The sequence below is a fragment of the Halichoerus grypus genome, chromosome 2 (assembly GCF_964656455.1).
Source record: "Halichoerus grypus chromosome 2, mHalGry1.hap1.1, whole genome shotgun sequence".
Classification (NCBI taxonomy): Eukaryota; Metazoa; Chordata; class Mammalia; order Carnivora; family Phocidae; genus Halichoerus; species Halichoerus grypus.
The window spans coordinates 117,423,131-117,448,424 of record NC_135713.1 but is presented as its reverse complement, the minus strand read 5'-3'; the positions used below and the strand labels follow the sequence as shown (position 1 = coordinate 117,448,424).

The window sequence follows — 25,294 nt, the reverse complement described above, 5'->3', positions numbered from 1 at the left end:
CTGGGATAGGGTTTCAACATATGAATATTGGGGGACCACTATTAAGTCCTTAGTCCTGTCTGTGATGTCCTGGCCTGCCTTAGGGCCATCACATACAGAGCTGGGCTGCTCCAGTGCCCCTGGTTCAGCCCCTAGTGGGCATGCTCTAGGATGTTTATTGACTCATGAATTTCTTAGAGTAGAACTACTTGCCTGGGACCTGGGGGAAGCTGAGGGCCTCCCAGTGGCCTCCATCCCTAGCATTCCATTTGAATTAGTGGAAATTTCAACCACCACTTTGTGAATGGTTCCAGATGTGCATATTGGGGGAGAGTGAGATGGCTTGGGGAGAGCATGATAGTTGGAAAGACAAGCTTAAAATTAAAAGTTAAATTAAGTTTGGGGTGGGTGACAGTTGCCATCACCTGAAGGTCCAAGAAGGGGAACAGTGCCATCATGAGATGCCTCAGCCTGTTAAAAATGAGGGCTAACCCCATGCCTTCATTAAGCAAGTGGCATGCTAAAGGCAAGTAACTAACCTCATCCCTCAGCCCAGATCTTGGTCGGTTTTAAAGGCTCAGAAGGACAGAGACAGATGCAAGAGAAGGAAATAGAGAGTCCACACAGAGTGACAGAGAAGAGAGAATTGTTCCCTGGGAGATTGAGGGCTAATTAGTCTTTGGAAGGCGATTTCAAAGGAGAAACTGTCAAGTGCCCACAGAGAATCTGTTGTGGGGATTGTGAGTCACCGAAGATGGCTCTGAGACACATTTCTGTAGTGGTTCAGATGGTGGGATGAAAGACTATGATGCAGGGTTTTAGGGGGGATGGAGTAGATGACGTTTGTGGAAGAAATATTGGGGGGAAATGAGCTTTTGGCTTGATGTGGCAAGAATGCTTATGAGGCAAGCCAAACATGAAGACTGTTATTCAGAAATGAAATGTCCGCTTGATGTGGGAGAACCATGTGGGAATGGAACTGCAAAATTAGATCTGCAAAAATCAAAGGGTTGATGGAGGACCAGGACTGTGAAGCTGGTAACCTGCTGTCAGGGTGGGTCAACTTGCATCAACCCTGACTGTGGACTTGGGGACAGTTGTTCAGCATGGGGAGTTCATACCAGGTAGCTGCATTGGGGAAACTCATCATGCATCATCAGGTGGTACTGGAAGAAGGTACCAGAAGGGTTAAGAGCCTAGATCTTGTGATCAGGCAAGCTCCAGCACTTTCTAAGTCTCTCTAAGCCTCTCTCTAAGCCTCAGTTTCCTCACCTAGGAAGGTGGGTCAAAAATAGTACCTACATACTAGGGCTGTTGAAAGGACTAAATGAGGAAGTGCCTGGAAGAGGCTTCGTTCATGGTAAATGCTCAACAAATATTAGCTGTAATTATACCAGTTAAGCAATACGATTTGTGTCCTTATGATAACGACATTTTTGCTTCAGTTTCTCAAGCCAGAAAGAATAGGCATGTGAAGAAGGAAACAAATAGAACACAGGTGCCGTCAAATGGATTTTGGCCAAAGCCATGCCAAAGGGAGCAGAGGAGAGTGCTCGAGCTGTGGTAGGAGTGTTTACCAAGTTAGGAGAGGAAATTGAGTAATTGAGAGTTATGGGAGGATTGAAAGGGAGAAAAAGAAAGAAAAGCAGTGAATTTTGCATTCTTGTTAGCCCTACTGCCACTGACTTGGGTAAAGCACCCACTGTGTACATTGTGTCCCATTGGATATGGGATTCTGTGGAAATGGATTGGCCCCGGCTCATGTGGTCTTCACAGGATGCGTTGTGATGCGCTAAGTGAGTGTAGCCACGTTGGAAGAATTAAACAGCACACATAGGCAGGAAGTGCTACCCCAGCAGGGGCGTGATTCTGACTCAGGAAGATCCACCACCTCGGGGACGCCAAATATATCTGACAGAATCTGAGTGTCCATGTCTTGTATTGGACTATTCCAGATGCTCAATGAAATACGCAGCCTGATCTCCCACTTTCATCCCCGTTTGGAAGAAGGAGGGTGGGGAGAACGTTGAGGAGAGTTTAGTGAACATTCCAAGAGAAAGAAGATGAGCTCAAACGGGGGGTGGGGGGGGGGAGTGGGGAAATGGAGTAAGAAAACAGAAGAGTTCCAGTCCAAGATGGCGAAGTAGGAAGACTCTAAACCCACCTCCTCCAGGCATACACCAAATCTACACCTATTTATAGAGCAATTCCTCCTGAAGAAGAACTGAGAGCTGACTGAACAGCTTCTGAAAAATAAAAGACAGACCACACAGAGAATAACAGCAAGAGAAAGGAGACACGGTAACAAGGGGAACTCCACCCCCCAGGCTGCAAAGGATAGTACTGAGGGACCATGAGCAGGTTTGTTGGCCCTGGGGCACAGAGAAAAAGCTGAGGTTTAAAGGGGCAACTAGAATATAAAGGAACCAGCTCTAGAATTCTGCCAAATGGAACTCTGCCTGGGCCAGAGAGGCTGTCGAGTACCATGGTTTTTGTTCTCCATACATCTTGATAACATGGACAGGGCCAGAGAACAAATTGGTATTTGCCAGAGGGGAGGTGGGTGGGGGATGGGCAAAATGGGTGACATGGAGTGGGAGGTACAGGCTTTCAGTTACGGAATGAGTAAGTTACAGAGATGAAAGGTACTGCATAGGGAAGGAGCCGTTGGTACTGTAATGGCATATGGTAGCTAACTTGCAGTGAGCATAGCATAACGTAGAGAGGTGTTGAATCACTAGAATCACTATGTTGTACACCTGGAACTAACATAACACTGTGTGTCAACTATACTTCAACCAAAAAAAAAAAAAGAGAGAGAAAGAGAAGACAGATCCAGATACAAGGGACATTGTATGGACAGATATCAGTACAGGTCAACAAGAATGTGGGAGAAAGGGAAAGAACCCAAGAGTTTTGTCCTGAGTGACCATAAAATCCTCTGTGCGGAGGTGGGGGGCACTGGAGAAACTTGGACCAGTGGTCATCACCTTTTAGAGTGTTGAAGAATCACCTGTACAGCTCAGTATTGCAGATGGCTAGTACATACCCCAGACTGACTGAGTCTGAATTTCCAGGGTTGGCCAGAAATCTGCCTTTTTGGCAGGTACCCCAGAAGATTCTGATGCAGGTAGCCTGCAAATCACACCCTGAGAAATGCTGGAATAGAGAAAATGAACATCTTAGCCAGGCCCTCCAGAAAGCAGAGTCTGAGGAAGAGCTGTGGTACTAATACTTGATCAGGAAGGTAAAATCCCAGGATGGTGAGGGTGAAGTAAGAAAGTAATAGGGTACATTGATTTGTGTGTGTGTGTTGGCTACCATTTCAAAATAAGCCATGAAGACTCAAGCAGGTCCCTCAGTGTATGGGGTTTCTCCAGATAGTTTGCACAGAGGAATCACACCTCAGCATAGCTGGAGGGGGAAGGAAATAGGGGGGTCTGGCCCTTTCCCCACACTGCTGTTACACCTGTTTTCCATTGGTAAAATTCACTCCAGTGAGAATTCAGTACCCTACCTTTTAGTCCGTTGGCCCCTTGGTGACTTCTCTGGAAGCCAGTCTCCGTATCTCTGGTAGTAGAGTAGCAACCAGGGAGGGTGGGACGCTGGCCTGGAGAGAAGGGAGCAAGGAGGCCCTTGAGGGCACGTGAGATGGTGCACAGCTTTGTCCCCCAGGAGGCTCAACAAGTCAGGCTCGCAAAGGTTTCCAGTCCCCACAGTGAATTACGGTTTTGAAGCTGGATTAAGAAGAAAGATTTGAAGGGAAATTATCTAAATAGAGTTACGTTAACAGTGCTAAGAAGAATGAAAGCCTAGACTTTGTATCCATAGTAAATGTCTTTAAATTCTTTTTGATTTGTATTTCTTGCCTCAGGAAAACTTCCAGTGAAAGAAGACACTGATGATCAAATGACACACGTGAGCAGTTGCAGAGTTTTGCAGACGGGGGCCTGCATAAATTCAAGGTATCACCTGTTTATTTTATATCCTGAATTAACTTTCTACCTTCCCAGTCCAGAGTTTTAATAAAAGGTTTCACTTGGGCTACAGATCACATGTGTTTGTGAATCTCATCCAAAATCCCACAGCTTTTTCTCTAAAGACCTGTAAGTTCCTAAGACATTCTAAAAGGAATATAAAAATAATAATTGTAATTCTTGAGGCCTGCCAGTGGTATTCTGGGTTCCAGAGAGTCATAACCTTGTTTAAGGCTTACGTGAAGCTTTCCATCTGTGTGTTACCAGGACGTGGCTAACATTACACACTGGCAAGTGGCATTAATCTGTCATAGAAATAGGGGAACTTAGTTTCAGGAAGTTTAAATATCTGGTTATGTCCTATAAGGAGCTGACAACAAATAGACCATTCGACTTATTTTCCAGTATCATCCTGAACCATAGAAAAATATTTCAGGTGGCTGTGAGATCTGATCCTAGGAAGAAACATCTCTTGAGAGTCATAAAGATGTTGATAACTCGGTAGTGAAGAGTTGGTTTTAGTTTATGTGTATGCATGTGTTCTGGGGGCAGGGTGTAAAAAATTTGGAGCTGTTTTTAAATGTAGCCAATGGACTTGTGGGGGAAGGTGAAGGATGGGTCAGGGTTGGTAGATAACTCATGGTTTGAGGTAGAGGTTAAAGGATGGAGAAGCAGACAGTGTGTTGGTTATTAAGTGCATGTAGGCAATGTAGGTTTGAATTGACAAGTAAAGAAAAGGTGTTGAGGGCGCCTGGGTGGCTCACTTGGCTGGGTGACTGCCTTCGGCTCAGGTCATGATCCTGGAGTCCCGGGATCGGGTCCCGCATCGGGCTCCCTGCTCAGTGGGGAGTCTGCTTCTCCCTCTGACCCTCCCCCCTCTCATGCTCTCTCTCTATCTCATTCTCTCTCAAATGAATAAATAAAATCTTTAAAAAAAAAAAAAAAAAAAAGAAAAGGTGTTGAGCCACTAAAGGGGCAGAATGGGGAAGAGGAAGAAATGAGAGGCTAGTCAAGCAAAGGAGGAGAGAAGGAAAGAAGGATGGGAGGAAGGAAAGAGAGATTGAGATTGTGGTTGTTGTGGGAAGTGAACGTAATCCATTAAGGAATTTATTGCAAGAGCTATTTGCCATGCAGAAGGAATGGTTATTGGTGACTGGGCATGTAATGTTCATTCAGAAAGGTTTTCTTGAACAACATACATGACATTGAGACACCAATGGGAAGAAGAGTTTGTTTCTTGTTTACCGTGTGACATCTTTCTTCCCTAAGCCTTCAGATGCATACCTGTTTAGAAAAAGAAAGTCAGCAATGATGGTTGAACAGGATGCTTTGTCCACAAGGTTTCTTCTAGCTCTAGAATTCTTTGATTCTGGGCCATGATCCCTGGCACTCCATGGAGTCTGTAGCAAGTGTGTTCTTTGCAGGCTGGATCCCTATAGCAGTTGGCAGTTGTTTTCACTTCCTGTGCCCCGGTCTTATGTCTGTTAGATAGTATTATTTCAGTTCTAAATTGATAGAAAGTGTAACTAAAGGCAGCTTAAACATAAAAGTAATTTATTGGCTCACAACACTGGGAAGTCATGAATGGATGCATTCAGGAATGGCTTAATCCAGGACCTCCAATGCTGTCACAGTGTTCCAGTTCCCCTCTTCCTTTTTGTCAGTTCTGCTTCCCCTCGATTGGCTCCACTTTCACATCTTTTCTGCCCTGTGGCAGCAGGATGACTGCCACAGCTTCAAAGTCATCACCTTTCAGTTCCAAACCTGGGTAGAGAACATGTCTACCCAACTGAACTTCCATACACATCCTAGAAATCATGCCGATAATACCGGTTTAGGTCTAATGTCCATTCTTGAACCAAACATTGTGGCCCGAGGTGTTAAATTGTGCTGATTGGTCAGGACTGGGCCATATGCTCCCTGCTGCCAGAGCCTTATGGTCTGGGGAGTTTGGGACAGTGTAACCAGGAGATGGGGGAATACATTCTGAGTAACCAAAAATTAATACCAGGCTATTCCAGACTCAGTGAAACCCCAGGAAGAGACCTGAGGTTCTGATCCAAAAAATGCAACAATGAAAAGCCGGCGGAGGTGGGAGCAAGAAAGAATTCCAATCCACAGATGGCCCTGGGATTGAATGTGATGTGTCCAGGGTGGCAGCTCACTGCCCACTCAGGTTGCCCTTTGTTCCCTGGGCTGACCAAGGATTTTGTCTAACCCTAGTACATAGTTACTTTCAGGAGATTACAGGGGGGAAATACTCCACTTCCTGTGTAGGATGACACTCTTAACCCTCCCCTCCCACGCAGGCCATATGTTCATTCTAAGCCTCTGCATCCAGCCAGAAAAGCCCTTTGTGTTTTCTTGGCAAAACTCGAGCCCAGTAATTAAAGTCCATATGCAAAGCTGCTACCTCCAGCCCACACCAAGGTCTTTTAATTAGTATGTAATTGGTCAGAGAGGTACTATCAAATAGCTCCCAGTCTGGCCGGCTGGAAATGCCGTGTTTGAAAAGTCCCAGACCAGAGAGGGATAATAAATACTTTAAGTCCCATCTGTTGGAATGATTTGTTTAAGGTATAAATTTCTGTTCTGTTACTATTTTTACCAATTCTGCTTATAGCATTTCTTAAACCCTGTTACAACTAGCAGAGTATTCACTGGAGGTAGGAGTGCGAGTAAATGAACCAGAAGAAAGCTTAGCAAATCCGTGGTTTTTTTTTTTTTCCTTCAAAGAAATTCATAAAATGTAGTGGGGATGGGGAGGGAAAGAAGTGGGCTGGGCCTTCGATTTGAATGGCTGGTCAGGAACTCTGGGGTTGTGTCCTTTCATGAGAACAACTGTCAGGGAAATCAGCCTGTTCACAATCTGTGGTCTTTGAAGTGAGCAGCGCCCCTGTCTTTTAGCCTGGCCCCCAAAGCCCTGTGTGAGTCTTTCTCAGTGTGAGGAAGGACTTTGAATTCACCTTGGTAGACCAGGGTCCTCACCTGTGGAGAAGCAAAGGGAATAAGAAGCAGGGAGGCTGAAAAAAAAAAAAAGAAAAAGAAAAAAAAACAAAAGGCAGGGAGGCTGAGATTTCATTGGCCTCTGGGAGCCATGCAGATAGAGTAAAGCCAGAGTAATCATAATAATGATGAAAATTAGTAGTAGTAGTGATAGTGTGACCTCATCCTCATTGTCGTGGCAGCCAGTATTTACCGTGCGCTCACTGTGTGCCCAGCACTCTGCTCAGCATTTTACACGAATGGTCTCCTCTGATCTTCACACCGATCTGTGAGGTCATACTATTGCTCCCCCTGTTTTACAGATGAGAAATCTAAGACTCTGGTGGCTTGACTGACTTGTGGACGGTCACCAGCTAGTAAGTAGTAGAGTCAGGGTTTGAATCCCAGGGGTCTGACTCCAGAGCCTGGGCTCTTACCATCATGCCTACTGTCTCCTCCCAAGCACCATGGAGTGCCTTGGTTTTGCTTGAAGAATATGTCGTGGAAGAAGGAGGACAGAAGGCAGATGGCTGAGTTCCTTCCAGGTTCTTTGTGTTCATGTAGCCTTTGGGGCAAATCAATAGTGAAAACGTGAGGTTTAGAAACTCAGGCAATTATGCAACATGGCCCTTGAGGAGAATGGGTCTAAGGTCCCTCTCAGCTCTTGAGCCTTCACAGTTGGCTCCCATCTGTGGACATAAGAAGTGTGGATACTCTACGGGCACCACACCCAGAGCAAGGTGTGAGAATGTGTGTGGGAGGGTGAGGGGGAGGTATATGGAGCTTTTAGGCCACTAGAAGACCCATATAACCTTGGATGGGCCTTTCTCTCTCCCTTCATGTGACCAGAACGCTGAGGGTCTTAACACTCTTCCCTCCAAGGGACCCGCTCTCTCTCCTGTCCTCCTAACTCTGCTACTTGAGGAATAAAAGACAGGACCTATCCTTGCCCCATGTGCCCTTCTGGATGGAAGTCCTCTTGGAAGAGAGTCTTGTGCTGAGAGATGATTTGGAGTGAGGCCCGTACCCTCTGAGAGAAGACCTCATTGGTTGGCCTTTTTTCAGTTGTGGTCTTGTTCTTTTGTCTGCCTGTCCATTCATTCATTCGTTCATTCTTTAGTTCATTCATTCGTCATTCTCATTCTTTCCCTCGAGTGCAGCCCCTTTCTCTCCCTTGTTTGGAGAGGATCTGGGGAGGTGGCCTAGATTTACTCCATTCTGGGCATGGGGTCCACCACCCCATTTTTCTTGCTTGTTCTCTTCTTCTGTGTGTTAGGGTGGTAGCTCGCTTTTGTGGGAGGCTCAGATTTGGGCCCGGAAGTGAATATTCAAGGGTGGCCCTCAGGCTTAACTAGCACGAGTAGGGAGCTCACAGCCCAGCCAGTCTTGCTGGAGTTCTGCTTGGAGCCTGAGGCCAACCCCCAGCCAATAACCAAGTGTTGCTCTGCCTAGCTTTATTCTCTCTGCACCCCTTTTCCTCAGGGGCCTTGTGGGGACAGTGGCTGGTATGCGGCAGGACTTGGGTTGGTCTGTGCCTCGGCCAATCCCATCATAATGTCACATTACTCTTGCTCCTTCAGACTCCTGTGCATGTGGGGCATACTCTGTTAGTCAGCTGAGATGGGTCAGTCTGGGTGAGTGGGGTCTAGATTGAAGGAGATGGAAGAATTTGTGGTATTGTCGTGGTACACTGAACAGAAGGCCAGAAACGAAAGCGTTTGTGTAAAGCAGCATAGAACCAGGAACGAGGGTAAGAGAGGGGATAGCTGTAGGAACTGACAAGAAAGGAAAGTCAGAAAGTCTGGCTTCTAAATGGAAGTCCTCTTTGTAGAAGAAAACTATGGCATTTAAAATGCCATATTTAATGTAAATTAAAGGTGATTAAGGCTAGAATCTGGAGTAAATGTTATTTGTCCAACACTTAAATCCTTGCTTCTAGAATGTTTTCCACTTACAACATAACAGTATTTCAGGCTTTGGTTGTAATGCCATATTAATAGATCTTGGTGTAGGAGAATAATTGATTAGTTCCATAGAGAAGTATTTATAGTAGTTTTCATTTTTGCAACATTTAAAACAATTGTTTAAAAAAAAATCTTTGTAATGTTCCTGATAAAACCAAGGGCCTTGCCTGACCACTACATGTAGTTTGGTTGATATCTAGGGATGGTTCCAGCGTGCAGACTCAGAGTGGATTTCTTGGTGGCTTGTCTGCACCTTTCAGAGACCTGGTGCACCCATTAAAGTTACAAGGCAGCTATTAGCCACGAACTGACACCAAGATTACAGGTTAAACCCCAAATTGGTTTAAACAGTGTCATGTGTTCACCAGGGCAGAGTGAGGTGGGGGGCATGTCTTTGGCAAATGGTGGGAAGTCACTCCAGCCTGGGGAAGAAAGTCTTCTGATTAACACCAGCCACACATGGAAAGAAGTGGGGTTAGGGTAGGCTTGTTGAAAAAGCCTTGAATCTGGAGTTAGGGAGAGCTAAGTTTTGAGTCCTGACTGTGTGACCCTGGGAAGTCTCAGTTTGTCATCTTAAAATGGAAATGATAACACCTGACTTATGAAAAGAGAGAACTCGTTGAATGTGAACTCAGGCAGTTCTTGCCAGTGTAAGCGCAACAAGGTTAGACCAAGCTGCCTTAGTAGGAACATAGCAGCAGCCCCACTGGAAGATGGAGAATTAGGCAGAAGCATCCAGCCTGCTGTGTTGGGGCCTGGTGTGATTGAGAGAAACGTGAAGTCCCCCAGCCCTGGATTAAAGTTTTCTCCCTGCTTTCTCATTCCTTCTGTGAGGCAAGGGATGCAGACTAGTCCAGCAGACTACTCAGGGCAAGGACCATGGATACAAGGAAGCCTGGAGAAAAACTGTAAACTGAGGAGAGGGAACTCTTCAACAGTAGCTGAAATAATGCCTTGCACAGAGGAGACACTAAATACACATTTATTAGGCAAGAGAATAAAGGTAGATTACTTTTTTTTGATTCTGTATTATTAGTGTCTCATTCATGGTTTTTTTTACCTCACTGATACTAATAGGTATCTCTTTATACATGATGTAAAAATAGAAGGAGAAAAAAATCAACCTAGTGGTTGGGCTGACTGGATAAAATCAACTAAATAAATTGGAATGATGATACCTGACACAGTCATTTATTCATTCAGCCTGATGACGGGGGACGTTCTGAGGGCCGTACGCTCTCGCTGGCGGCACGGGGAGAGGTCTGTGCACGAGATCTTTAAGCTCCCTGGTGGGATTGTGAGGAGAGAGATCATTAATACATGCTCACATAAGCGGGGTAGCTTCATATACAGACAAGTGCTATGGAAATGACCATGCGCGTAAATGTCCATTCACATAAAAGGGGAGGTGCGCAGAGAGACATGGGAGGGATGCTTGTGCTGAGATCTGAGAAAGGGATAGGAGTGACCAGGCAAAGGACACCGTGAAGGCGAGGGTGAGGAGGGCAGAGCACTGCAGGCAGAGGGAGTAGTACGTGCAATGGTCCTCGGCTTGGTGCGGCATCAAATGTGTACTTGGTATATAGAGATTGGGGGGGGGTTGTATGGAGATGAGGAAGGACGTGAGCAGAGGCAAGTTCATCCTTTCATCTTCTTATCCTCTGGGCAAATATTTGTTGGATAGCCCTTGTGTGCTAGGCCAACTGAGATGCATTGGTGAGCAAGATGGACCGGGTCCTTGCCCTCAGAGAGCTCACAGCTCATAGTAGAGAGGATGCTCTTTCCATTACTATGGCAACCTGATGGATTATTTAATTTCTAATTGTTGTTTATTTAGGATCTCTTCTCTTGCTAAATATAATTTCTTCCTTTAAAAAAATGACAACATGTTCTGGGTGTCTGGGGTTTTATGGAATAACACATTCCTAATGAAGACATTGCTTTTTAGCTAAGGAAGTCTTGAGGTTGAGAGTAAGAGGGTCAACACAGGTATTCTGTGTTGATTGTGATTAATCTGTTGATAGACTTTACTCACAACCTTTGGGACCTGGTCTTATGAAGTCTTAGTATTTGCAAATGCCACAGTGAGTCTGTCTGGAAGGGGATGGGTAAGAAAGGAGCTGTTTATTAGTTAGTGGAACACTGGTTGCTGTTAACAGATAAACATCAACATTTCAGTGGCTTGCTATCCAAATTTATTTGGGTGGGTGGTTCTCCTCTAAGCAGTGCTTGGGGCTCCCAGGTTTCTTCCATGTTGCGACTCCACCCTCCCCCTCATGTAGGTGCCCAGATCACACAGAAAGGGAAAGAACGTGGCAAATTACACGTGGGAGGTTGTCATGGACCTGGCCTGAAATGGCACCCATCACTGCTCCCCACATTTCACTGGCCAGAACTCAGTCACGTGGCCACATCTGGGAGGTTGGGGAATGTAACCTAGCTATGGGCCCAGGAAGAAACAGAAACCATTTTAAGGACCAACGAACCTTCTCTACGACCATCTACAATTTAATTTTCCTGGCACTTAAAAAAAAAGCTAAAGTTGGAAAACATTTAAATTTTTGTATGTTCATTTGTGATCTAAATAATGGCACTCTAAAAATGATTCATTACTTTTACTTTTTTTTCTTCTTTCCTTTTCCTTATTTTCTTTTTCTTTTTTTGCATTGAGTTAGAAATTTCCATTAATTTTTATTTTTATTTTAAAGGTTTGTATATAGCCAGCTCGCCTTTCATATACATGTCAGTCTAAAAATGTCTGTGGGCAATTAATAACTTAGAAAACCACTTATCTCCGTTCGGAGGGGGAATTAGAGGGGTGCAGTTTGCTTTGGAGAGCACAAGATAATTTGATTTTAAGGCCACCTCATCCTGAACACATGAAAGGAAAGGATGGAACTCAGGTTCTCCCAAACCCTCCATCTCTCTCTCCATCCTTAATAACAAATGGGGGAGGGAAGGAATAATGGGGCCTGTTTTTGAGATCTGTTAATTTTCGCCATCATTATACCGCACTAGGAAATGTGAAAGACATTAGGGACTCTGAGCACAGTCCCCCTAAATGCCCCATTGCCCACAGGGAACCAGCCAGAGGCTGGGGTTGGCTTCAGATGGCTGAACAGGTGGCCTTGTAATTAAAACCTTTCCCTTCTAACTGCAGGCCTTGTTTCGCCAGGAAACTGAGGTGAAGAAAATGTTCTAGTTATATGCCTATACCAGCTGCTTTGAAAGCTTCCTCACAGCTGTCCCCAAACCAGAGCAGACAGCCACATCTCTACTTTCAAAATCTTGGGGGCTTAGTGTTATTTGAGATCGGATAAGCAGGCATAGAGATGAGGGAAGATTTCTTCCTGATCTCCAAAGTTCTGAGCCTTTTTGAAGAATCAAACAGCACACACAAAGTCTGGAAAGCACGCATTTCCTCCTTACATGCACTCTCTGAGCCGGGGGCCATTACCCATCCTCATTTTATAGATGAGAACGCCAAAGCACAGAGGATTTAAGTAACTCCATCAAGGTCACAAAGTTAAGTGTCAGTCAGGATTCAAATCCAGGTAGTCTTGACTCTAAATTCGGGCTCTGGTAATCTCTGCTCTTAGGCATGTCCAAAATTTAATTCCTGCTCATTCCCCACATAGAGTCTCCATCTTCAGTTTTTTTCTGTGTCAGTTCACAGCCACATCATCCTTCCAGGGGCTCAGGCCAGAAACCTGGGTGTCCTCCTTGATTCTCCCTTTCTCTCATACCCCAATTACCAGGAAATTCAGTTAATCGTGTCTTCACAATACATCCAGCATCCCATCATCTCCATTGCTCTCTACCACCTTTGTCAAAGCCGTCTGTGTTCCAGTCCTTATTCCACAGTAGTCTTGACACTGGTCTGTCCACTTCTAGTCTTGCTGCTGCCCCAGTCTCTTCTCATCACACTGGCCACAGTGATCCAGCACTGGGAGGTGGCTCTACTCCACCAGATCATTCTGGGACTGAGGGTCCTTCTCTCCTGTTCATCTTCCCTTGCGTTGCTGCGTTCATCTGTAAGAAGGTCGGAGCTGGCTCAGCTCCCTATCCACATTCTAGCCCATAGAAAGGGAGTAAGAGAGGAAATCCTGGGCTGCCATGTTGCAACAATGATACAAATTTGTATACAAATGATACAACAAATGATACAAAATGTGTATACATCATTTCCATTCACATTTTGCTGGTAAATAAATGGTCACATGGCCAACCTAGCTGCAGGGTGGGGGGTGTCTGGAAAATGAAGTCTTTGAATGGATTGCCATATTCCAGCTCCCCAGGAAGAGGAGAATGGATCTGGACGGTAACCAGCATTGTGCCAGAATTCAAGAGGGGAAGTGGGTAGACCAGTTAGGAGGCTTCTCAGGAGCCTAGGGGAGTGTTGACAGTAGCTCGACAGTAGCTCAGAGAAGAGGCAGTGGAGATGGAAAGAGGTAGACAGATTTGAGATGTACTTGGGAGGTAGACCTGGGGTGGGTGTAGGGGTTGAGGAAAAAAAGAAAAAGAATCAGGGATGACTCACTTCCTGTCATGAGAGACAGATATTCCTGTCATGAGAGACAGAGTGGTGCCTTTTTCTGAGCCAAGGAAGCAGTCCTTAGAAATACGTGTTTCTGGAGCAGTCCCCTTTGGCCAGTGTGTGAGGCCTCTCTTAGGGGGCTCCTTGCATCACTGGCAGCAACCGTGGCAGGTTGAAATGGCTCAGAGGAAGAATCTGAGGGGCAGTGTGCTAGACTGATGAAATGCATTTTATCTTAAAATGCTTCAGAGGAAGGAGGAGGGCAGCCTATCCTTGTGCCTTGGTAGGCCAAAGTGCCGGGCAAGGTGGAAGTTGCCTAAAAGAAGCCAGGAGCCTCAGAGCCCACATTGTGCTTGCAGCTCCAGTTAGGTGTGGGTAGCTGCTGCTGGTTTGGGGGGAGGGAGGAGCTAGGCAGGGGCACTTACTTCTCTGCACCTGAGCCAGAAGGGGTCATGCTCCCAGCACCTTGATGCCCCTTGATGTTGAGGGCTCTTAAGTGTTTTCTCTGTCTCCTGTTTGCCTGATCTGAAGCACGGTGTGAGGAAATGTGTTTGCAATTAGAGTAGTCGAAAGGCTGAGGGTCTGGAAGGATGAATAACTCACACAGCTGGGCAGTTAGAAGGCCTGCTGTGGCCATTTTGAGCAGCAGTGTGGATGGTGGGTAGTGGTGGGAGGCTCGGAGGGCAGACGTGCCTTGAGCTTGATCCATTCTGAAAAAGCCAACAAAGCCAAGTTCCTCACTCTGAGTCTGGGGGTGAGATGCTCAGCTCGAGATGCCTGACTCGTGTTGCCTTCTGTGAGAATGTGCCTGGAGCATGGCCAGTTGCTATGAATGTCAGCTATTTTAAAACATTGCTAATTATGAATTTCTAAAGCCCTCATTGTTGTGCCATATATATTTTTCTAACCTGCCTATGCTATGACTGAGAAAGTTGAAGTTAAGTCACCTGTACAAGTAATTGAGGAGAGCCAGCATTTAAACCCTTGCTTATGAATACTCTGGTGTTGACTTCACATTCTGGCTCTTTTAGTGTCTAGAGGGTTAAGTGTCAAGAGGACCAGGGTGGCTTGTGGCACCCGTGGTCGTGCAGTTTAGGGAAAGGGCTCCAGGCATGAGGTCGGCAGGCCTGGGTTCGAGTCCAGCTCCCCCTTCCCTAGCGCTGGGACCCTGCGCCTCGAGTCACTTACGTAGCCTCCTGGAGTCTGTGGCCTCTTCTTTATTTGTTATTATTAATTAATCTTTATTTTTGTAGCCTCCTCTTTAAAATGAGGAGTAACCACTTTCCAGCCTACCTTTAGGCATCGTTGGGAGAGTCCCACGAGATGTCACCTGTGAGGGTACTCGGAAGTCAGCAAACCACAGTGAGGCCCGAGGTCTCTCTTGTGATCTCAGAGAAGGGACCAGAATACGGACACGAAGGCTCAAATGCTTTTAGTTTCAGTCTGTAGTTACTGTTTGTGAGTAGGGAAAGGTAGTTTGATGTTGGAAACCCCAAGCTGTGCTTATGGGAGAAGAAAAGGAAAAAAAAAAAAAAACTTTTAGGTAAGAGTGAGAGAAGTGGGGAAAAGCGTTCATTTCCCTGTGGTGACTGATGTGTTACTTAGTGATAACAGAAACTCTCGGATCGGTGAATGTGTTCATAGAGCCAGTCTCTCACCTGAGTGCCGGAACAGCCTGTGAGACAGAGGAGTCCCCGCTGGAGAGAGGCAGAGAAGGCAGAGCGGGGTGCGCTGCTACTCGGCAGCATCTGAGCCTAGAGGCTCCCTCCCACACTTCCTGTCTCAGGAGCCGTCTTAACCACTTTATCTGGGACTGAGCAGGCTCAGAGCTCACCTCCTAGCAGCTGAGCCAGCTCCTCACCTGAGTGCTGACTTAGCCATGCAGCCAGGAGGGTAGAGAATCCTATGAAAACATCCTGTGATGATGATTCTGGGAGTCACCTTCTCAGCATCTAGGATCTGGATTTGTCCTAGCCAGCATGAAATCAAAGCAAAGTGGTTAATAAGTCTTTGTGGGATGTTTCTCCTAACCTCTTCTGGATGAAGACCTTTTGAGTTTTGTCTTTGGCATTTATCTTTCAACAGAGTAGAATTCTCCAGCCCACCACGGGAAGTGCCTCTAGCCAACTCTGACAGGGTCTCCTTATCCCGTTCCCTCTCTTCAGCATTCCTTTTGAGCCGCCAAAAACAACTCCTCCTCCTCACAGACCTGACAATGTCCAGAGGTCAGAACTTGTCTGCCATTAGCTGAGTTGAAATCCGTGTCTTCCTTTGGAGTCAGATAGCCTCGGTGGCATTAGGAAGTGCCCTTGTCATGTGAGCCACACCCTTGACATCACTTCTTATGTGGGCAAATTTCTGGGAGAAAATGTGCACATTCAACTAACCTCATATCTTTTATGTCAGTTCTTTTTAGCTTCCATACCAGGATGAGCATCTTCTAACCTGCTCTCCAGATTCCACATTATATTGTCTTGGAGCTTGCCCCTTCCCTGCACTGAATATATTTAATTTAATCCACTCGTTAATTGTTGAGGGCCTCCCATGGCCACTGTAGGCTTAGCAAGATTAAAATAATGTTGTTTTGTTTGTTTTAAAGATTTTATTTGTAAGTAATCCGAACACACATCATGGGGCTCGAACTCGCAACCCCCATATCAGGAGTCATGCGCTGCACTGACTGAGCCAGCCAGGCACTCCCAGATTAGAATGTTTTGGTTAAAAGGCATGGGCTTTTTTTTTTTTTTTTCCAAATGGTATAAGAGAATAATCATATAAGAATATGCTGATGAGGGGCGCCTGGGTGGCTCAGTCATTAAGCGTCTGCCTTCGGCTCAGGTCATGATCCCAGGGTCCTAGGATCTGAGCCCCGTATCGGGCTCCCCGCTCTGCAAGAGGCCTGCTTCTCCCTCTCCCACTCCCCCTGCTTGTGTTCCTGCTCTCGCTGTCTCTCTTTCTGTCAAGTAAATAAATAAAATCTTAAAAAAAAAAAAAAAAAGAATATGCTGATGAATGTAGTGATCCGAAGGGGCATGTGCACCCCAATGTTTATAGCAGCAATGTCCACAATAGCCAAACTATGGAAAGAGCCTAGATGTCCATCAACAGATGAATGGATAAAGAAGATGTGGTATATATATACAATGGAATATTATGCAGCCATCAAAAAATTGAAATCTTGCCATTTGCAAATATGTGGATGGAACTAGAAGGTATTATGCTAAACGAAATAAGTCATCAGAGAAAGACAATTATCATATGATCTCACTGATATGAGGAATTTGAGAAATAAGACAGAGGATCATAGGGGAAGGGAGGGAAAAATGAAACCAGACAAAACCAGAGAGGGAGACCATAAGAGACTTTTAATCTCAGGAAACAAACTGAGGGTTGCTGGAGTAGAGGGGGGTGGGAGGGATGGGGTGGCTGGGTGATGGACATTGGGGAGGGTATGTGTTGTGGTGAGCGCTGTGTATTGTGTAAGACTGATGAATCACAGACCTGTACCCCTCAAACAAATAATACATTATATGTTAATAAAAAAAAAAGAATATGCTGATGATACATTGTTAAAGGAAAAAAATGTAAAAAGAATATATAGTATGATACTATTCTTTTTTAAAAAAATTTTTATTATATAAGTATAGTTGACATACAATGTTACATTAGTTTCAGGTACACAATAGAGTTATTCAACAAGTCTGTACATTACACAATGCTTACCATAATACATATAGTTACCATTTGTCACCGTACATCATTATTACAATGTTATTGACTGCATTCCCTCTGCTGTACTTTTCATCTCTGTGACTTATTTATTTTATAACTGGAAGTTTGTACTTCTTAATCCCCTTCACCTGTTTCACCCATCTCCCTCATCCCTCCCCTCTGGCAACCACCAGTTGCTTCTCTGTATTTCTAAGTCTGTTTCTGTTTTTTGTTTGTTTGTGTATTCATTTATTGTGTTTTTTAGATTCCACATATAAGTGAAATCATCTGGTATTTGTTTTTCTCTGCCTGACTTATTTCCCTGGGCATAATACCTGTAGGTTCATCCATGTTGTCACAAATGACAAGATCTCATTCTTTTTTTATGGCTGAATGATAATTCCACTGTGCATGTGCCCGTGCATGCACACTTGTGTATACACATATACATATATAAATACACATATACCACAACTTTTGTCTCTTGATGGACTCCTGGGTTGTTTCCATATCTTGGCTACTGTAAATAATACTAAAATAAGCATAGGAGTACATACATCTTTTTGAATTACTATTTTCATTTTCTTTGGGTAGATACCTGGTAGTGGAATTACTGAATCGTATGACATTTTTAATTTTGGGGGGAGCCTCCAAACTGTTTTCCACAGTGGTTGCATCAGTTTGCATACCCACCAACAGTGCACAAGGGTTCCCTTTCATCCACATCCTTACCAACACCTGTTACTTTTTGTCTTTTTGATACTAGCCATTCTGACAGGTGCAAGGTGATATCTCATTGTGGTTTTGATTTGCATTTCCCTGATGATGAGTGATGTTAAGTGTCTTTTCATTTATCTGTTGACCATTTGTATGTCTTCTTTGAAAAAGTGTCTATTCAGGTCCCCTGCCTATTTTTAAATCAGATTATTTGTTTTTTTGGTGCTGAGTTGAGGTTCTTTATATATTTTGGATACTAACTCTTTTTGGATATGTCATCTGCAAATACCTTCTTCCATTTGTTAGGTTGTCTTTTCATTTTGTTGATGGTTTGCTTCATTGTGCAACACCTTTTTATTTTGCTGTAGTCCCAATAGTTTATTTTTGCTTTTGTTTTCCTTGCCTGAGGAGACACATCCATAAATATGTTGCTAAGGCTGATGTCAAAGAGATTAGTGCTTATGTTTTCTTTTAGGAGTTTCATCGTTTCAGGTCTCATGTATATGTTTATAATCCATTTTGAGTTTATTTTTGTGCATGATGGAAGAAGTTGGTCCACTTTCTTTTGTATGTAGCTGTCCAGTTTTTTTCCAACACCATTTATTAAAGAGATTATCTTTCCCCCATTGTATATTCTTGGAAAGTTACAGGCTTTTGGCTCAGACCTAGGCTCACATCCCAGCTCCACCACTTACTGATTGAGTCATCTGAAGCAAGTTTCCTAATCTCACTTGCACCACCTGTAAAATGAGGATAAAAATACCCACTGTGATGGGGTTTGGGTGAAAAGTAAATGAAGTAATGTATATAAAGTGCTTAGTTCAGTGATTGTACATGATAAGTACTTAATAAAAGTGCAACTTAAAAATATATATAATGCTTTATACATTTATTCATATGTTTCTAAACAAATATATATGGAGTTTCCTCTGTGTGCAGATCTCTTCCAGGCTCTGAGGATCAGTGAAAACAAAGTCCATGTCCTCACAAAGCTCAGAGTGTAGATGAGGGATGAATGGTAAGCAAATAAGTCCATAAATGTAGCATCAAATAGTGAAAAGTGCCTTGAAGAAAAATAAAGCAGAGGCAGGGGACAAAGCGGCGGAGGTGGGGTAAGATGGAGGTTTTATTTCTCAAACTCACCCCTTGATGGAGAGCCTTTGCCTTTGCTGTGCCCTCTGCCTGGAATATCCCCCATCCCAGTCTCCTGTCCCCCATCATCCTCAAGGATTGCTCTCATTTTGTTCAGGTGTCTGCCTCATATCAGCTCATCAGAGAGGCACACCTTATCTTAAAAATTATGCACACACAAAACACGTAAAGAAATGCCATTCCTGCCTTTGAAGGTTACAGTCCTGTAAAATGGACGAGTACATGAATGACAGTGCTTCCAGGCCAAGACAGTTGCCTGGAGAGAGGTGCAAATAAGTAACATTCAGTTCAGGGAGTCAGGAAAGGCTCTAATTAAAGAATGGTACGAGAGGTGTTGCTCAATATAAAAGGAGCATGAAATTGGAGCAACCGGAGCTCAAATCCCAGCTGTGCCCCTCACTCTCCTGGTGACCTTGGGTGTCACTAAGAATATGGAGCTAAGGTCACCTGCCCCAGGGGCTCTTGTGTTCCATGGGAAAGCAGCCCCCAGCCCTGGAGGTACAGGAGCTCAGCTCTCCATGGTGCCCTCTTCCCACTAATCTGTAATTAATGGTTGTGTTCGGTTTGGGTTCTCATCAATGTTCTTCTCACAGTGGGCTATTGTCATGTAATTGTCTGGGTGTCTGGCTCTGCCAGGACACGGGGAGCTTCTTGAGGACCTGGACTGTTGTGTCCCCAGCCTAGCAGGTGGGTGGCACCATGCCTGTCGAGCAGGGGCATGATCAAAGATAATGAGGACAGGCATCAGACAGAGGCAGAACTGTTCTGCCCAGGCACGAGCCCCAAGGGATGGTGTGTTCTCTTCTCCATCTCTACATCTCAGTACCCAAAAATTGTTTCTGACAGATGGGTGTTTAGCATGTTCTTGAAAGATATTCTCCGTCCCCTCTGGGGAAATGCACGGTGGGTTGAAGCACATCATTCAAAACCGGCGAAATGACGCTGCCATGCCTCCCTCTTGCAACCCTGGTTCTATTTTAATGCCCCCAGTTTGTAGAAGGAATTACAGAATACTGATTTTTTCCAGTGGAAGGGCTGTAACCAGAATAGTAGTATTTTTAAGATCAGAGAGAGCTTTTAAGACATGAGATTTTTATGTCAGCTAAATCTTAGTTCTTCTGGGGATGCCTAATGTCAAGTTAGTGACCTGTCCGGGCATATTTCTCCTGCATTTTTTAAAAGTGCTTTCTGTTTGTTTGTTTGTTTCTGCCTCATAGCAACTCCACCATAAAATAAATAAGACAGAGAAGACAGACACTGAAATAATTATGCTTGGGAAATTTTATTAAAATGTGGTGAGGAAAGGAAGAGGGAAGGCCGTTGCCTGCTCGAGTGCTGGGGATTGCTCACTGATGCTACTAGGTGTCACCCCTCACCTCTGTCCCTGTTAACCCACAATTTAGGGTAAGAGTCACTGAATTGGATGGCAAGGGTGAGTTGTGGCAAACTGTCCCTGCTCCTCAGAGCTCCCACTGTGGGAAATGGAACGTGGGCGACCAAGACCCAGGCCCAGCTCTGGGGCCTCAGGCAGCCGTATAGACACTGCAGCCCCAAACCAGGAAGGGTGGTGTTGGTCACAGTGACAACCTTGATCTCAACAGTGGGCTGCCCTCGGCATCCATTGCCTTGGAATCTCTCTGACTCCCCAGGATAGAACATTTCCTCAGAAAAATACCACAAAATGCTTTCTCATTACCAAAATTGTTTTGGCAGACACCTCCTGGAAGGAAGCCTGAGGGCCTGGAGTAAGGGTAGCGCCAAGGCCTACTGTAACGTCCGACACACAGAACCGTGTGCTCATTTGCTTCAGAGGTATCGGTGTTATAGTCGGTCGACACCCCTGCGTGAGTCGAGTTACATTGACTGCCCTCTTCTTTTTTTTTTTTAAAGATTTTATTTATTTATTTGACAGAGAAAAACACAGCGAGAGAGGGAACACAAGCAGGGGGAGTGGGAGAGGGAGAAGCAGGCCTCCCGCTGAGCAGGGAGCCCGATGCGGGGCTCGATCCCAGGACCCTGGGATCATGACCTGAGCCGAAGGCAGACGCTTAACGACTGAGCCACCCAGGCACCCCGACTGCCCTCTTCTTTATGTCAGGCGCTTCTGTGATGAGTTAAGCATAGAGGAGAGGACAAACGTTCCCCCAAACCAGGGTGCACAGCAGAGATGGCCCAGAGGCTGTGGATGTCGCTGTGATCCTTCCCCTCTATCCTTGGAGCTGGTGCCTCTGTCTTCCCCTAGGAGAATGATTATCAGTGTGTGCTTCTTTCTCTCTGCTGGTAGGAACTCCGTTTCCCAGGGCTTGAAAACTGGCTCTGTCCTCTACCATTGCTGCTGGGGAGATAGGCCTCTCCACTCTTCCCACCCTATCCCATCCTTCATACCAAACGGAAAAGGATTGGCACCTTGGAGCATCTCGTTGAAGGGTTACTGAGGCCTCCCTTGTGCCAGGTCAATTAGTAGCTCTCAAATTTCTTTCTTTCTTTCTTTCTTTCTTTCTTTCTTTCTTTCTTTCTTTCTTTCTTTCTTTCTGGCAAAATAATACATTTATTACATGTGGTTGGCAGATAGTTGTTGCTGATGTATTTTATTCTCTCAATGTTTGTGAAAAATTTCAAAATAAAAAATAGTTTTATACACCACATGATTACAGTTCTTGAGGATCTCTAAACATTTTTTGAGCGAGTTGACTTTGAGCCACGAGACCTGGTCCCAGTCTTGAAGCTCCAGGAGGTTGTTTGTCACCCAGGGTGGCTGGGATTGTCCCAGCTCTAAGGATGAGATTCTGCTTCAGAGGTGAGAGGTCTTCCCTCAAGGGACCAATGAAGCCCCTGAAGCAGACACACGAGGAGACAAGGCCAGAGGGGACTGAGGCTGAATCAGAGGGCCTCAGTGGGGGAGGGCGAAGAGCCCTCTCCAGGACCAGCATTCCTCTGTGCTCACCTGTTGCCTCTCCACACCCCCAGCAGGGGAAGGACTGCCCTTCAACAGCAGTAGGTAGATCTGATGGAAGAACTTTCTTGTAGTAGTTTCCAGAAGCTGAAGAAGGTGCCCAGAAGAATGCTTGAATGGACTCTGGAGTACCCAGGATGTCAGGGAGGTACATGTCCTTGGTTAATGAGAAGTCCTGGCCAATGATCCCAGGTGCTGGAAGGTCCCAGTTAGGTTGTTTGGTGAGGACAGCCCTTGAGTAAGACACACAGGCTGGCACGATCACCCTGCAGTTGATCACACGGGCTCCGTAGCGACTAGCCCAGAGCTGCATGTCCTGGCCCCACTGTTCGAAAGACTCAAAGTGGCCGGCCCATCTTGATGGAGAACATGTGAGTGACCTGAAAGCGGACATTGTTGTTCCACTGCTGGTCGGGATCAGGCCTAGCAGAGAATTTACTCAGGACCGTCTGGTTGACAAATCTCAATCTTGCCACCATCTAGCAGTTCTGGCCACACACCCTGCTCCTCCAGGTCTAAGACCTGCTTCTTGCCACATCCGCTGAAGGAAGACACAAAGCAGCTCTGCAAGGGAGCTCTAGCCACTCTTGACTTGTTCACTTCCACCACCCAGCCATCCCCAGCATGCTGCACCATCCATTTCTGGAGGCCTTCTTGGCTGCAGGGGTTACACCTGAGGTTGCATCGATCCATCTGTGCTTTCTCACAGAAGTAGAGGCCGCTGTGGTTGAGCAGCAACAGAGCGCGGTGGTCCTGGGCCAGCATGAGTGGCCACGGGGCCTGGCTGTCCACCAGGGCACGCCAGCCCCCGCGTATCTGGCAGCAGCACCCCAGCAGCGTGCATGGGGGCACGTGGCTCAGCACCACCAGGAGCAGCTCAGGTGGCAGTTGGCTCAGGTCTAGCACCTCCTCAGGTTCCGGCTCTGGTTGGGGGTCCTGGGCTGATGGTCCTGGGCTGGTGTGTCCCTGAACCCATGGTTCCCCCCTACTGCTACGCACCCCCCTACCCCCGCCAGTGCCAGGCTCGGTGATGACTTAGCTCTCAATTTTCTTTTTTTTTTTTTTTTAAAGATTTATTTAATTTATTTATTTGAGAGAGAGAGAGAATGCACAAACAGGGCTGGGGGTGGGGAGGAGCAGAGGGAGAGGATCTCAAGCAGATTCCGGGCTGGGGTGCCACGGGTCACTGCAGCTCTCAAGTTTTTGAACACACCCATCTGCTTCCAGATTTATCATCACCTCCAGTCCGCTAGCCTTGGAGGCCTCTCATTTTTGCAGTGAATCCAGCCACCTATGTCTCACTCTTTTGTTCCCCTGCCCCCACTACCTCCTTTTGGGCTTGGTTCTGCTGTTCATCCCTCTGTGAGATTTCTCTGGCCTTCATCTCACTCCTGGCTTCTTTTTCACTTTACAATGTCCAAGTGTCTCTGATCCTGCCAAGGGACCATGCCTTGACCCCATGGCCTCTCTAGTTTCATCCGGCTTTACTCCTCCTTTCTCACCTGAGCAGCCCATGCACATCATGCTGTCTGCCTCTTCCCTCACCGTGCCACACAGCTAGGCTCCTGGGCTGCCCACGACTTACTTCCCCAATGTCCCATCTCCTTGGGATCCTTCTTCCCTGGATGTCCTGTTGCATGTGGCACAGGAGAGCCCTCCCTCCAACTTTAGCTCTCCTCTCTTAGCTCTTGAGACTTCACGCTCACTTGCTCCGCTCCAGTTTCTTTGTTTTTCTCTCCAGCGTGAATTTCTCTTCCTCCATTTCTAAAACACTGATGGCTCCAGGATTACCTCCTTGACCTACTTCATTCCACTTTCTCTTTGGGTGACGGCATCCGCAGTGAGGTCTTTGACCACCATCTAAATACCAGTGACTACCAGACGTGTTTCTGCAGCTCAGGCCTCTTTCCCGGGTATTGGTTGGAAATGGCTTCAGGGCCAAGCAGGTAAAGGCAGAGAGATAGTGGGTGAGTGTGGCAGGCCAGAGAACCTCTTATTTTAGCTAAAGAGAATGGCCGCTACTGGCCTCCACCGACTATTGACAGGCAGCAATTTAGGTCCAGTGTTGCCAGATTTTCCAGAGAAACCAGAAATATATAATCCTATTTGGAATCTCTCAGTGATTAAATATTGGTTCAAAAATGTCTGTAGAGACCAAAGCCCATTTGAGAACCATGGCTGAGTATGGACCACCTGTATGGGATAACGGTTTGAGTCCTAAATTCCGCTCCCTGCCCGGCACCTTTATTCTGAAGCCCACAGGCACTTCCAGTTGAATATGTCCCAAACCACCTTTTCCCCAAACCCTCCTCTGCTCTCCTCATGGGTACCTTACCTCAGTTAATGGCACTTCCTTCCCCCCATTCATCCAAGCTGGAATTATAGAAGAGGGTGTCCTTTTCCCCCTTTCCTCCTCCTCCACCTTCAATCCACCATCAGATTGTACCAACATAACTTCCTAAATAAATCATGAATCTGTTCTCATCTCTCCATTCTTTGCCACCATTATCTTAGTTTAGGCTTCCAGCGTCTTTTGCCTGGACCAGTAGGCTCCCAAGTGTTTTAAGTGATGATTCATCGTAGTTCATTCCCTCTGTGTATAAATTCTTATTCTGAGCCAAACATGTAATCTTGTTCCCTTGACAGTGATTGGTTTTGAAATGGGCTTGTGATCCAATCTGGGCTAGTGGGATGTGAGGCAGTGTTTGCTGGGAAGCTTCTGGAAAAGTTTTCCTTGCTGAGAGAGACCAAAGAAGGAACGGCTCCCTTCTGTCTGTGGTCTTCACTGTGTCCGCACATCACTCTGGAAGCTGCTACAGCCATCCTGTAAAGATGAGGAAAGGCAGTCTGCAGGCAGAGCCCCACAGAGAATGGTAGAGTGCAGAGAGGATGGAACCTGGGTCCGTGGTTACATTTTTGAGCCACTGAATCAACCACATCTGCTGCCTGTCATTTCAGAGCTTGCAGCTATGTTGGATAATAAGTCTCTTGATAAATTCAGCCAGTTAGACTCAGAGCTTTGTGTTTAAGGGAGCCAAAGGCATCCTGACTGGTATCCTTGTCTCCTGCCTTGAGGTCTGTGCTCCATCACTCCACATGACACCTGACTGCCAGGGTGGTCCCTCTAGATGCTAATCTGACCACATTGCCTCCTGCTCGTGGCTCCCGTCGCCCACAGGATAAAGTCCCAGGACCTTGACAGAATATACAAAGGCCTCCATGACAGACCCCCTGCCTGTATAGCCAAATCGGCTCTCGCTCCTTAACATAAGCCTTATGCTCACTTTGGTCTGATCTGCTTGCAGTTCCCTGCATAAAC

General features: G+C 45.9%; 1 protein-coding gene and 1 long non-coding RNA gene across 2 annotated transcripts in view; one reads left to right on the top strand and one right to left on the bottom strand.

Moving 5' to 3' along the window:
* Positions 1–25,294, top strand: part of LOC118550951 (uncharacterized) — a 360,365-nt gene that overhangs the window by 121,249 nt on the left and 213,822 nt on the right. Inside the window, exon 6 of the long non-coding RNA XR_013445824.1 lies at positions 3,854–3,944. This is a non-coding gene — a long non-coding RNA (uncharacterized LOC118550951). The remainder of the gene's footprint in view (positions 1–3,853; positions 3,945–25,294) is intronic.
* Positions 5,617–23,614, bottom strand: LOC118550930 (F-box only protein 27-like). Its single transcript, XM_078066483.1, is given in 6 exon segments — positions 5,617–5,764; positions 15,304–15,412; positions 21,967–22,324; positions 22,326–22,431; positions 22,433–22,941; positions 23,561–23,614. Coding segments are annotated over 6 exon segments (1,284 nt in total).